At 56.0% G+C, this 11,981-nt stretch overlaps 1 protein-coding gene across 1 annotated transcript in view; it reads right to left on the minus strand.

The window, feature by feature from the left end:
• The window catches only part of Atp2a1 (ATPase, Ca++ transporting, cardiac muscle, fast twitch 1), an 18,467-nt gene extending 6,697 nt beyond the window's left edge, over positions 1-11,770 (minus strand). The window contains exons 1-10 of the mRNA XM_005405160.2: positions 11,454-11,770; positions 11,111-11,128; positions 10,655-10,737; positions 9,142-9,246; positions 7,464-7,602; positions 5,695-5,775; positions 4,691-4,776; positions 4,097-4,394; positions 3,761-3,927; positions 128-216 (exon numbers count right to left, since the gene is read on the minus strand). Coding sequence (XP_005405217.1) covers positions 128-216; positions 3,761-3,927; positions 4,097-4,394; positions 4,691-4,776; positions 5,695-5,775; positions 7,464-7,602; positions 9,142-9,246; positions 10,655-10,737; positions 11,111-11,128; positions 11,454-11,571 — 1,184 coding nt within the window. The 5' untranslated portion in view covers positions 11,572-11,770. The remainder of the gene's footprint in view (positions 1-127; positions 217-3,760; positions 3,928-4,096; positions 4,395-4,690; positions 4,777-5,694; positions 5,776-7,463; positions 7,603-9,141; positions 9,247-10,654; positions 10,738-11,110; positions 11,129-11,453) is intronic.
• Positions 11,771-11,981: the final 211 nt, after the last annotated feature.

Raw genomic sequence — 11,981 nt, forward strand, 5'->3', positions numbered from 1 at the left:
GCAGAGAGCAGGGTTCAGGAGGGACAGACAGGACGAGCTGGGAGGTCAAGGGTCAGAACCAGGTGGGGAGAGGCAGGGAGAGACGCGGGCAGTGAGAGGCGCTGGGCCAGGGCTTCCGGGCACTTACACCTCTCCCTCGGGAGCGTAGGTGGAGCCGGTGATGGAGAACTCGTTCAGCAGGCAGATGTCCCCGTCCACTTTGTCGATGATGAACATCTGCGGGGAAGAAGGGCAGGCACACGCTGTCCAGCTCTCCCCGCCCCTGAAGGCGGCCATCCGCACGAGGGAGGCCCGCCCGCCTGCCGTCCACTCGCCCGGACCCGCAGCCAGCCTAAGCAAGCTCCCTGCAGCTCCCCCGACTCGCCTTTCTTTGGGCGCCCCTTCCCAACCATTCTGCATGGTCTGTGGAAGTGCAGAAACAAAAGTTTCTGCAGGCCATGCTGGGGCTGCCTTAGGTCAGCTAATACGATGTGCTCCATAAGGTGCAGTGGGGACTGTGGCTAAGTCTGCCTGTCAGCACCCGGCCCACCCACGGCTCCCTCTGCCCGACTGTGGCCAGATCTTCCCGTTTCATAGGAAGGACTAGACGTCCAGGTTATTTGCCTGTAAAATCGCTTGTCTTTCAAATGTGGGTGGTTAATTCACTTTCAGAAAAGAGGACAGGATCCTCTCTCTGGAAGGCATGGGGTCTGGCTTTGGAACCTGGGCACTGCATGGCTGTTAGAGAACAGATGCCCTGCCGGCGTCGTAGCGCACGCCTGTAATCCCAGCACTCGGGAGGCTGAGGCAGGAGGATCTTTACAAGTTCGAGACCAGCCTGGGTTACAAAGTGAGCTCAAGGCCAGCCTGAACTGCATAGTGAGACCCTGTCTCAAAAAAGACCAAAAAAAAAAGAGAGAACAGATGCCCTGCAGGCAGCCGCCCCTTTGCCCATCCCAGAGCAAGCACAACGAGACTGGACTTCTCATTCCCAAGAAGAGAAATGGTTAAATCACATTCTAGGTCAGGTTTGAGCTGGGTGTGGTGGTACACGCCTGTGATCCCAGCACTTGGGAGGCTGAGGCAGGAGGACTGCAGGGCTACACAGTGAGACAAGGCTATCTTGAACTACATAGTGAGACTGTCAAAAGAAAGAGAGAGAGAGAAAGAGAGAGAGAGACAGGGAGGGATGGATAGAGGGACAGAGAGAGGGAGAGAGAAAGGAAGAGAAAAAGGAAAAGAAGAAAGAGTAAGAAAAAAAGAGGGGTTCTACACTTAAATGGAGAAAATTTTCCACAAAAAAAGTGGAACCCGTTGCATTCACCATCAGCTTTCTCTAAGACTTTAAATACCCACAGGACCCTTGTGGGTCTCCCAGGTAGTCATGGGTATTGCTTTTCTTGCTGGTCTGATTACACACCCCTCACTCCTCCAAGCAGGAATTCTCTGTGATGCTGGGGACTGAACCCAAGACCCTGAACATGCTAACCATGAACTCTGCCATGGAGCCACACCCCTCCCCCAGTTCCACAGAGCAGCGATTTATATTTCATGGAACGCTAACCCTTAAAACTGTTCAGGGCAGAGGTTCTCTACCTGCGGTCCATGGACACACTCTCGAGTCCATGAGCACAGATGGCCAAAAAGCTACATCTTTATTTTTTTCTCTGACATTTAGCATTTCCTTCCAGTTTGTGAGAAGGGGTGGGTGCTGGGGACTGAATCCAGGGAATCTGCACTGCGCCACATCCTCACCTCCTTTTTAAATTCTTATTTTGAGACAGGGTTTTGCTACATTGCCCCGGCTGGACTTGAACTTTCATGATTGCTTGTTTGCTTGCTTACTTGCTTGATTTTTGAGACAAGATCTCGATATGTAGTTCAGACTGGTCTAGAATTCACTAGGTAGTTCAAGCTAGAAATCACAGTAATCCTCCTGCCTCAGCCTACCGAGTCCTGGAATTACAAGTATGTGCTACTACCCCTGGCTTGGGCTTGAACTTTCAATCCTCCTGCCTCTGCCTCCCAGAGTGCTGGAGTTATAGGCAGGCATCACCGGGCCTGGGTTCCTTCCAGTTATGAATGTAGTCAACAGACTATATTTGCAGCAAAACCGATGACTTTGAGCTGGGCATGGTGGCCTGAACCTATTGTCCCAGCTATTCCAAAGGCTGAGAGAGAAGGACCATTTGAGCCCAGGAGTTCAAGAGCAGCCTGGAGCCGGTCATGGTGGCGCACGCTTGTAATCCCAGCACTCGGGAGGCTGAGGCAGGAGGATCGTTGTGAGTTCAAGACCAGCCTGGGCTACAAAGTGAGCTCAAGGCCAGCCTGAACTGCATAGTGAGACCCTGTCTCAAAAAAAAAAAAAAAAGAAAAAAAGAAAAAAAAAGAGCAGGCTGGGCAACACAGTGAGACCATGTCTTTAAAAAAAAGCAAGCAAAAAACAAATCTGTGATTCTGTCACCAATATAATCACAGACACTTTCGCGTCCCACTGCCATTGTTGCAGCTAAAAGGGCATCATTCGCACTCACCACTGCTTCAACATTATGATAATTTCTAGACCAACTGCTAGAACTCATCATTTAATGCATTAACAAGCACACATATAAGGGCTGGGGATATAGCTCAGTGGCACAAGCACCTGCCTGGCAAGCACAAGGTCCTGAGTTCGATTCCTGATACCAAAAAACAACAACAACAAAAAAGACACATACGCTACTAAAATACATACTTGTTTTCAAAACACTTTGACAACTGTATTTCAATCATCAACTGCTTTTATAATTCTGTGTATTTTCCTATTCTTATAATTATTATTAGGGGTGTGTGCTAGGGATTGAACCTGGGGTATTTAATATGCCAAGCAAGAGCTCTACCACTGAGCTATACCCCCGGTCCTTCCTACGTTTTATTTTATCAATTTATTAATTATCTTTTGAGTTTTTTGAGGCAAAGTTCCACTATATATTTCAGGCTGGCCTTGAACTTACTATGTAGTCCAGGCTGGCTTCAAACTTGCAGAGAGCCTCATGCCTCAGCCTCCTGAGTGCTGGGAAAACCGGCGTGTGCCATCATGCCTGGCCCTTCTTGTTTTTGAAACAAAATCTTACGTGTTGGGGGCTGGGGATTTAGCTCAGCGGCAAAGTGCCTGCCTAGCAAGCGCAAGGTCGTGAGTTCGGTTCCCGGTACCGGAGAAAAACCAAAAAAAAAAAAAATCTTACGTGTTTTATTTTACATACTTAAATTATTGTATAAGCCAGGTGAGGATCACAATTTTGAGCCAGCCTGGGCCCTTTAGCAATTTGGTGAGACCCTACCGCAAAATAAAAAATTTTAAAGAATCCTGCCACCTTCTTTCTGAGATGGAGTTTTGCTACATTATCCAGGCTCCTGGACTCAAGTGATCCTGCCCAAGCCTCTGGCATAGCTGGGACCACAGGTGCCAGCCATCACGCCTGGCTCAGCTGCCCATTCACTGCGCATCTTTGGACAAGCCGCTGAATCATCCAGGGCCCGATTCCTCCTCTGAAAATGGCGCTAAGGAGGCTGTCCCCTGAAAGCACTGACACAGAGGGTCAGAGAGAGCCCATGGCTGAGTCCGGCACAGGAACTGTGACTGCAGTGAGCGGTCTGGCCAAGCTCTTTCATAGGGGAATGGGGCGGGGGGCTCTGTCTGCCCTTGAGCATTTTCCTGGGCAGCTGGAGAAGCTGCCGCTGATGAAAGGAAAACCCCATCTTTGGAGGCTCCTGACCAGGAGCGCCCGGTGCTGCTCCTGACCTTGCACACTGACATCTGGTTGGTGGTGAGGGTGCCAGTCTTGTCGGAGCAGATGACAGATGTGCAGCCGAGGGTCTCCACGGAGGGCAAGCTCCTCACGATGGCATTCTTCTTCGCCATCCGGCGGGTGCCCAGGGCCAGGCAGGTGGTGATGACAGCGGGAAGACCTGTGGGCAGGGAAGGGCGTGAGGGAACAGCGAGGCGGGAAAGAGGGATCCGGTCGCTGATTCCGGCCCCCAAAGATATCATCGGGTCCTGAGGCTTTCGTGCTACCTCACTGGGAAAGTCCCTGCGGATGAGATTCGCAAGTAGGCAGAGAAGACCAGGCTGCCATACCTTCCGGGATTGCAGCCACAGCCAGGGCCACAGCGATCTTAAAGTAGTAGATGGCACCGCGGAACCAGGAGCCCCCGTGGACGGGGTCGTTGAAGTGGCCGATGTTGATGAGCCAGACGGCCACGCAGATGAGGGAAATGACCTTGGAGAGCTGCTCCCCGAACTCATCGAGCTTCTGCTGCAGAGGGGTCTTGTCCTGCTCTGTGGCAGCCATTTGGTCACGGATCTTCCCGATCTCGGTGTTCACGCCGGTGGTGGCCACGATCCCCAAGGCCTTGCCGGCCGCAATGTTGGTGCCCTGGGAAGGTGAGAAGGAGGCAAGGCATCAGGTGAGGGCTGAGCCTTAGGCTGCAACCCCGCTATGGGGCTTCATCCCTTCTTTTTTTTTTTTTTGGCTTTTTGAGACAAGGTCTTGCTATGCAGTTCAGGCTGGCCTTGAGCTCACTTTGTAGCCCAGGCTGGCCTCACAACGGTCCTCCTGCCTCAGCCTCCCGAGTGATGGGATTACAGGTGTGCACCACCACGCCCGGCAGAGCTTCATCTCTGCTTATGCTGCCATATTTCTCCCTGACACCAGGGGCCCAGACAACTCACCGAGAAAAGCATGTTCTTCTTGTCCTGGTTGACAGCTCGGGGGTCAGGGACAGGCTCTGTGTGCTTGATGACAGACACAGACTCACCTGTGGAGAAGGGACCGAGAGGCGCTTTTAGATGACATCACACACACACCCACTTCCTGCCCCAAACTCACTCCCTCCTCAGCAGGACAGGGCCTGGCAAAGAGCAAGGGAACATACTGGAGTCTGGCCTCAGGAGGAAGCTGCTGGAGCCACATGGGAAATCCACTGCACATAGGCTAAAAAGACCTTGACCAAGCTACAGTTGACCACTTATAGCCACTTGCTCCTCTGTAAGACTTTTTTTTTTTTTTTTTTTTTTTTTTGGTCTTTTTGAGACAGGGTCTCGCTAGGCAGTTCAGGCTGGCCTTGAGCTCACTTTGTAGCCCAGGCTGGTCTCGAACTCACAGTGATCCTCCTGCCTCAGCCTCCCAAGGGCTGGGATTACAGGCATGTACCACCAAGCCAGACCTCCTCTGTAAAATGTGCACAGTACTGTGTACACCTTAGGGCAGTGTCTTGGCAGTAGCCAAATGGGTTGTTGCGGGTGGCTGTGTGGAGATCAGCCGGACAGCGTGATCCTGGGAGGGGAAGCCCATTGTTGGGGTTCAGCCTCCCTTACACTAAGGGCAGGGACCCAGCCTGCCTCCCAGGGGCTTGGGGAAGGTCCCCTGCTGTTCAGCTTCTCCCTCAAGGTGGAGAAACAGCAGCCATCTCATCCTGCATCTGATGGGACAGTTCTTTGACTATGGGTGTCCCTATGTCCGTGTAGAAACGGTAGATCGATGGCCACACAGAAAACGGCCCCCAAACATCCAGTCCTCTCCCATGATCCCTTGCGTCAGGGAAGGCTGAGCTACACTGACACTGCTCCGCTATGGAGCCAGGCAAAGGCCCTACTGCTGGGCATTCTCCCTCCCCGTGCCTGTCCTGTCAGGTCCCCCCTCTCTGCACCCTCCCTCCCTCCCCAGGCCGGCAGACCTGTCAGGATGGACTGGTCAACCCGGAGGGTGGTGGATTTGATGGAAAGGATCCGGATGTCTGCAGGGACTTTGTCCCCCACTGTGGAGAGAGTAGAGAAGCACACGATCAGTTGGGAATGGAGTGTTCCTTCTTCCTGAGGAAGGCCCCGTGTTTGTCTGAATCCCTCACCTCTTCCATCCTTCTCAAGGCTCCTGTCAGGCCCTCTGCGTCTGCCCCTGGGGCCCCAGCAAGCCTCCCTCAGTGATACCATCCCTACTGTCACCTTGCTAAACGCATGTCTTCCCACTGGCTCAAGCCTGTGACGGGAGGGTCCAGCAGAATTCCTGGCACATAGTACATGCTCATTAAATGTACCCTGAACAACGGCAGGGAAAACTAGAGACTGGCTGGCTAAAGCTGAAAACGGGAAACAGCAACACAGAGAGGGAGACAAGAGCGGGGAAGGCCAGGAGGGATGGCCAGGAAAGAGCTGAGAAATCGGGGTGAGTCGGAGGGAAGCGCTGCGTGAGGAGTGCACAGAGGGAAGGCAGGGAGAAAGTGCAGAGCTGAGAAAAATCAAAGCAGAGGAAGAGAAAAATGAGCACCCAGCAGAGCAGAGTGAGCTGGCAGGAAGCGAGTAAAAGGATATGCGGGGCAGAGCGGGGAGGTCACAGGGCACGGCCACCAGGCCCGGGGTCTCAGGGCGGGCAGGGACGGAGGGGCGCTGCCAGAAACAAGGTGTGGGCTGGTGGCCAAGGAGGCTGAGGGGCAGGGAGGCCCAGGGTGGAGGCCAGCATCCACAGGCAGACTCCTGCCAGACTCCGAGACCTCTCAGGCCTTGCCTGACTGGAGACAGGGCTCATCTGCCTTCCTTTCCCTTGGTCCCTAAGGGCCCTCGTCCCGTGCCGGAGGAAGCAGACGGAGGAGGGAGGAGGTCAGCCATGGAGTGGGGCAGACACCCTCACCCAAGCCTAATTATAGACATTCCTGACGCCGACTCCGAACTGTCACCGCAGCAAGACGGCCCTGCAGTGGGGCGCTGGGGTCTTCGGCTCCCTCACCCTCCTCCCCGTACATCCCCCGGTGGTGATGGGTGTCTAGTGGAGGGACGGAGGCCTAGAAAGATACAGTCCCCATGCCAGGGGCCTGGAGAGGTGGGCAGGCCTGCGCAGGGCAAATATAAAACCGCTGAAGGGGGCAGAATCCCAGTAATCTTAGCCACCCGGCCCCCACCCCTCCCTGGGAGGCATTAAGTGTCCCTCGCCGGGGGCGGGGCGCTCCTTGAGCTCCCCTCCTCCCAGGTCCCGTGCTCGAGCTGGAACCGGAGTTTCCCTTACATGGTTGGGGGCTTGAGATTCAGCCCCCCTCCTCCCTTCTGCCCTCACTTCTTCCCCTTTGAGAGGCCCCAAGGGCACCGAGAGGTCAAGACTGAAAGCTGACCAAGCTTGCGGGCGGCTGCAAGGAGAGGGAAGCCAGGCTCCGCGGGGGTGGAGACGGGCCCATTGGCAAGGACTGGGTTCCACCTGTTGCTTGCAAGTGCTGGTGAGCGCAGGGGGAGCAGGGGTCCGCCTGCAGCCTCGGGACAGGACTGGCTGTTCCTGCCCAGGCTCTCATGGGGAGGGGGTGCTGTGGCCGAATGTCCTGGGGTGACCTCCCGAGGAGTCTGGGAAGGAGAGGCAGAGACTTCTCCATCCTTCTGAACACCAGGAGCAGGCCGGACCAGGCCCCACCTTCTTGGCCTCCGACCCACAGCCTCACAGCCTGGACCACTCGCTCGTATCACTCACCAGCCACCTCCACAATGTCCCCGGGGACCATTTCCCGAGCCTTGATCCTCTGCACTGATTTGCGGTCAGCCCGGTAGACCTTCCCCATCTCGGGCTCATACTCCTTCAGCGCCTCGATGGCGTTCTCCGCATTGCGCTCCTGCAGGAGAGGTGGAGGGGGGCGGGCTGTCAGAGGGAGTAAGGCTACAGGGAGAGAGGGGGCTGGACTGCATGCACCAGGATGGTAGGTGAGGGGTGCAAAGATGGAGGAGCAGGGACCAAGGTCCTGGGGGAGAAAGGGACATCACCAAGGAGGCGGGGTTATACAGTTCCAGCTGCCCATTGAGGGCAGAGGTGTGTGTGTGTGCGTGTGTGTGTGTGTGTGTGTGTGTGTGTGTGTGTTGAGGAAGCTATCACTTATGACTTAGGACAGGTAAGAGGGGTTTGGGCAGAGCAAAAAGAGGTTGGGTGTGGTGGCACCACCCTGCAATCCCAGCACTTAGGGAGGCTGAGGCAGGAGGATGGCAAATTTGAGTCCAGCCTTGGAGACTTAGATCTTGCCTAAAAAAAAAGCAAAAAACAAAAAACCTGGGGATTTAACCTAGTACACAAGTCCTGGGTTCAATTTCCAATATCACAGCCAGGCGTGGTTGGTGCACGCCTGTAATCCCAGCACTTGGGAGGCTGAGGCAGGAGGATCACTGTGAACTGGAGATCAGCCTGGGCTACAAAGTGAGCTCAAGACCAGCCTGAACTGCATAGTGAGACCCTGTCTCAAAAAGACAAAAACAAAACAAAAAACAAAAAAAAGCCCTCCAATATTGCAATAAATAAACAAATAAGTAGTCAAACAAAACCAGGAAGCAGGGGACAAGTAAAGGACAGCAAGGTAGGAGGAAGAAAGATAACAAGACAGCATGTTTTTTGAGATCCTACTGTGTGCCAGGCACTTTCACCCTCATTGTGTTCAATTTCACCACAAACCTGAGCGATAGGGTTAGGGTTAATAGTCAGGAGTGATGGCGCACGCCTGTAACCCCAGCACTCGGGAGGCTGAGGCAGGAGGATTGCTGCGAGTTTGAAGCCAGCCCAGGCTACATAGTGAATTCAAGGCTGGCCTGAATTGCAATCGAGACCCTGTCTCAAAAAACACGACAAGCTGGGTGTGCTGGCACATGCTCGTAATCCCAGCACTCGGGAGACTGAGGCAGGAGGATCGTTGCAAGTTCAAGACCAGCCTGGGCTACAAAGTGAGCTCAAGGCCAGCCCGAACTGCATAGCGAGACCCTGTCTCAAAAAGAAAAAAAAAAAAGCAAAACACAACAAAAACAAAAGAGAAGAAAGGACTAGGAATAGTAGCCTCATTTTACAGACGAGGAAATCAAAGTTTAGAGATGTGGAGGAACTTGCTCAGGGTCAGGTCACACAGCCAACAAGTGACAGTCGTTCGCAGTCTCCCGATCCTTTGTATCCCTCCGTCCCGTTCCCCAACGAGGTGAGAGGACCAGAGGTCCAGGTGAGGCCAGGGGAAGTGATGGAAGAGGAGGAGGGCATGTTGGCTTCAGATTGAGTGCTAGGCCCCAGGGGAGGGAGTCAAGGCTAACCTGCCAGGGCTGGGGATCTAGCTCAGTGGCACAAGCGCCTGCTTCGCAAGCACAAGGTCCTGAGTTCAATTCCCGGTACAAAAAAAAAGGCTAACCTGCCAAACCCCCACGATGGCATTGGCAATGAGGATCAAGAGGATGACAAAAGGTTCAACAAAGGCAGTGATGGTCTCTTCGCCTTCCTCAAACCAGGCCAGCACCTGAGGAGCACGGGAGGCGAGAATCACGGGTCACACAGCCTCCCGAGCCAATAGAGCAAGACAGCGGAAGGGTGAGACTGTGCAGGAGCTGTAGGAGCACACGGGGGCCTGCAGCCCTGTACCTGTGTAAGGCTCTACACTCGCGGGCTCGGAGCATGCGCGCAGCCACTGCCGCGTAGCTCAGCGCGCACCCGGGAGCACAAACACATACCACTTCAGGATTGACCCGGAATGCTTTCAGGTTTCCTAACCAAACTGCTGGCTTGTAAGCAAAGCTCAGGGAACACCCAAGTCAACTACCCCCGCAGTCACATCCATGCCACTCGGGGGAGCCAAAACCCGATAGGAAACACCCTGTGGTCCTCACCAGCAGGCGCCTGGCCCCCCACAGCCCTCCCCGACAGCCCAGGCAGGGAAGCTCCAATTTCACAAGGGAGCGGGAGCGGGGATAGGGTTACGGCCTCCTGTACACACCCCGGCCCAGCTGTTGCCACTGCCAGGCAACAGCCACTGGCAAATGTCAAGGAGCAAATCTGAGAAGGCAGAAGGGGTAGCGTGCCAGCTTGGGCTCTGGGGTGGACCAGGCCTCCGGTAAGGAGACCAAGGGGCCGGGAGGATTGTTTTTTGCCTCCAGAGTCTTGTCTTCCAGTAGCACAAAGATGTTAAAAGCAACTGTGAACTGTATGATGGGCCCCTGGGATGATGGCAAGGAGCCCCCAGCAGCGGCTGTGGACGCTAGGGCAGGTCCCGGGGCAGAAGCGCCCAGGCCAGGAGGGCGGAGAAAGTAGCTCGCAGGCTGCGCGGGGTCTGGGGAGGCGGAGAGGGGTTAGGGACCAGTCAGGCTGGCGGGCGAGGAGAAGGAGCTGGGGTTCGGCGGCCCGGGGAGCGGAGGGAGGGGCCTCGGCCACATCTGCAGCCAACCTCGCACAAGCAGCGCTTTCCCGCCTCTCTGCGCGAGTCTTTCCTCGACCAATCAGCGTCAGAGGCCGGGCAGGGCTGGGCAGCGGCGCAGCGCGCGCGGGGATTGGCGGAGCGGCGCGCGCGGGGCTAGCCGGGAGTGGTCGTGGCCCCGGGAGTTACAGCCCGCGCTGGAGCCCGAGCCGGGCGCGTCGCTTAGGGAGTAACCCGAGCCCTCGAAGCTCTTGAAGCTGCGAGGGTGGCTTAGCTTCAGTGTTTTGGCCGAGAACGCCCTTAAAGCTTAAAATAAAACCCGCCTGCGGAGTGTGAAAGAGGACAGAGGACGGGAACCAGCCCCCCCACCAGCACCCAGCTCTGGTCTGGAAGATAGGATGCTCGGGGCTTGGGCGGGAGGATCCGGGACTGGGAGCCCAGCTTTCCACCCGAGCGGACTCCTGATCCCCCCACCCCGTCACACCCCAGCCAGCCCTCAGTGCCCTCTCACACTTACAAAGGAAATGCAGGCGGCCAGGAGAAGGATCCGCACCAGGAGGTCTTCAAACTGCTCTACTACCAACTCCCACAGGGACTTCCCTGGGGGCAGAGGCAAGGGGAGGGGACCCCGGGGTTAAGGTCCTAAGGCTCAAGCTCTGGGGCTGTGCTCGCGGGCGGGGGTCCAGGGGCTGGAGCGCCCTGAATCCCTAGGGTGATGGGCAGGCAGCTCTGTAGGAGAGGAGCGCGCGGGGAGCTGCCAGGAGTCCAGAAGCAGGCTCCTCGGAGCTGTGGGCAGCGGTTCAAGGGGAGGACGCCTCAAGGAGAGAGCGCCTGGAGACGTCTGCCCTGTGGGTTGTAATCTTTGGAGCGGGACATTTGCCCTTTGGGAAGGGATGTGGGCTCTCTAAGGAGAAGATAGAGTAGGACACGGGAGGGGGGCATTTGTGGGGGCTCAGGGCTTCCAGTAACTTACCTTCCTCAGCGGGGAGCTCTACCCAGAGAAAAAGAAGAAAAGGACATTTTCATTCGGGGTTCAGCCTCATGCCTCCACCCCCAGGATTTTGTGGCTAAGGTAAGAGAATCAGACTACCGAAAGGGCATCAGGTTCATGAAGGTCATCCCCTGAAACCGCCCAGCTCCGCGTCTCAGAGACCCTGAGATCTCAGTGTCTTCTCCCTCCAGCAGCCCTGGACCAGGGCTCTCAGATACCCAGGAGGGGGCCGGAGAGGGTGTGTGAGGGTGCGGTGTGTACGCGCGCGTGTCGCGTGTGTACGCGCAGGAAAGGGCTACCGGCCTCTCCTCCGAGGGGCACTTACCATTGGGGCCGTATTTCTCGAGATGCCGCTTAACTTGGTCCGGGGTGAGGCCTGTGGTCTCACTCACCCCAAAATAGGCCAAACACTCCTCTGTGGTCTTGGCGTGTGCGGCCTCCATTGTGCTCCCTTCTCGGGGGCCAGGGGTGGTGTGTTCTTTCTGGGGGGGCTCTCACTTGTGGGGGGCCTTCCTCAGTGTGTCCACCTGCCTGTTGGCCTGGGTTTCTTCCCTTTTTCTCGCCTGCCCCCCCAGACTTCTCTTCCCTCCACAGAGCTCTGACCCCGTCCCACTTGCAGCAGCCGGCCACCCCCACACCCCCCAGCTGGTCCTTATGAGGGAGTGGGGGGCCAGGCTCCCCCCTCCCCCAGATCAGGGATTGGCTGGCTGAGACTCCAGCAGGAGGGGTCAGAAGAGAGAGATATTTCTGCTGACAGAGGGGAACAGTGGGGCCGCAGCCTGAGATGTCACTCATGAGGGAAGCAAAGGTGGCAGGGGGTGTGGGGCAGGGAGAGAATTCACTTTCTGTCATC

The sequence above is a fragment of the Chinchilla lanigera genome, unplaced genomic scaffold (genome assembly GCF_000276665.1).
Source record: "Chinchilla lanigera isolate Chin_1 unplaced genomic scaffold, ChiLan1.0 scaffold00092, whole genome shotgun sequence".
NCBI classification, from domain to species: Eukaryota; Metazoa; Chordata; class Mammalia; order Rodentia; family Chinchillidae; genus Chinchilla; species Chinchilla lanigera.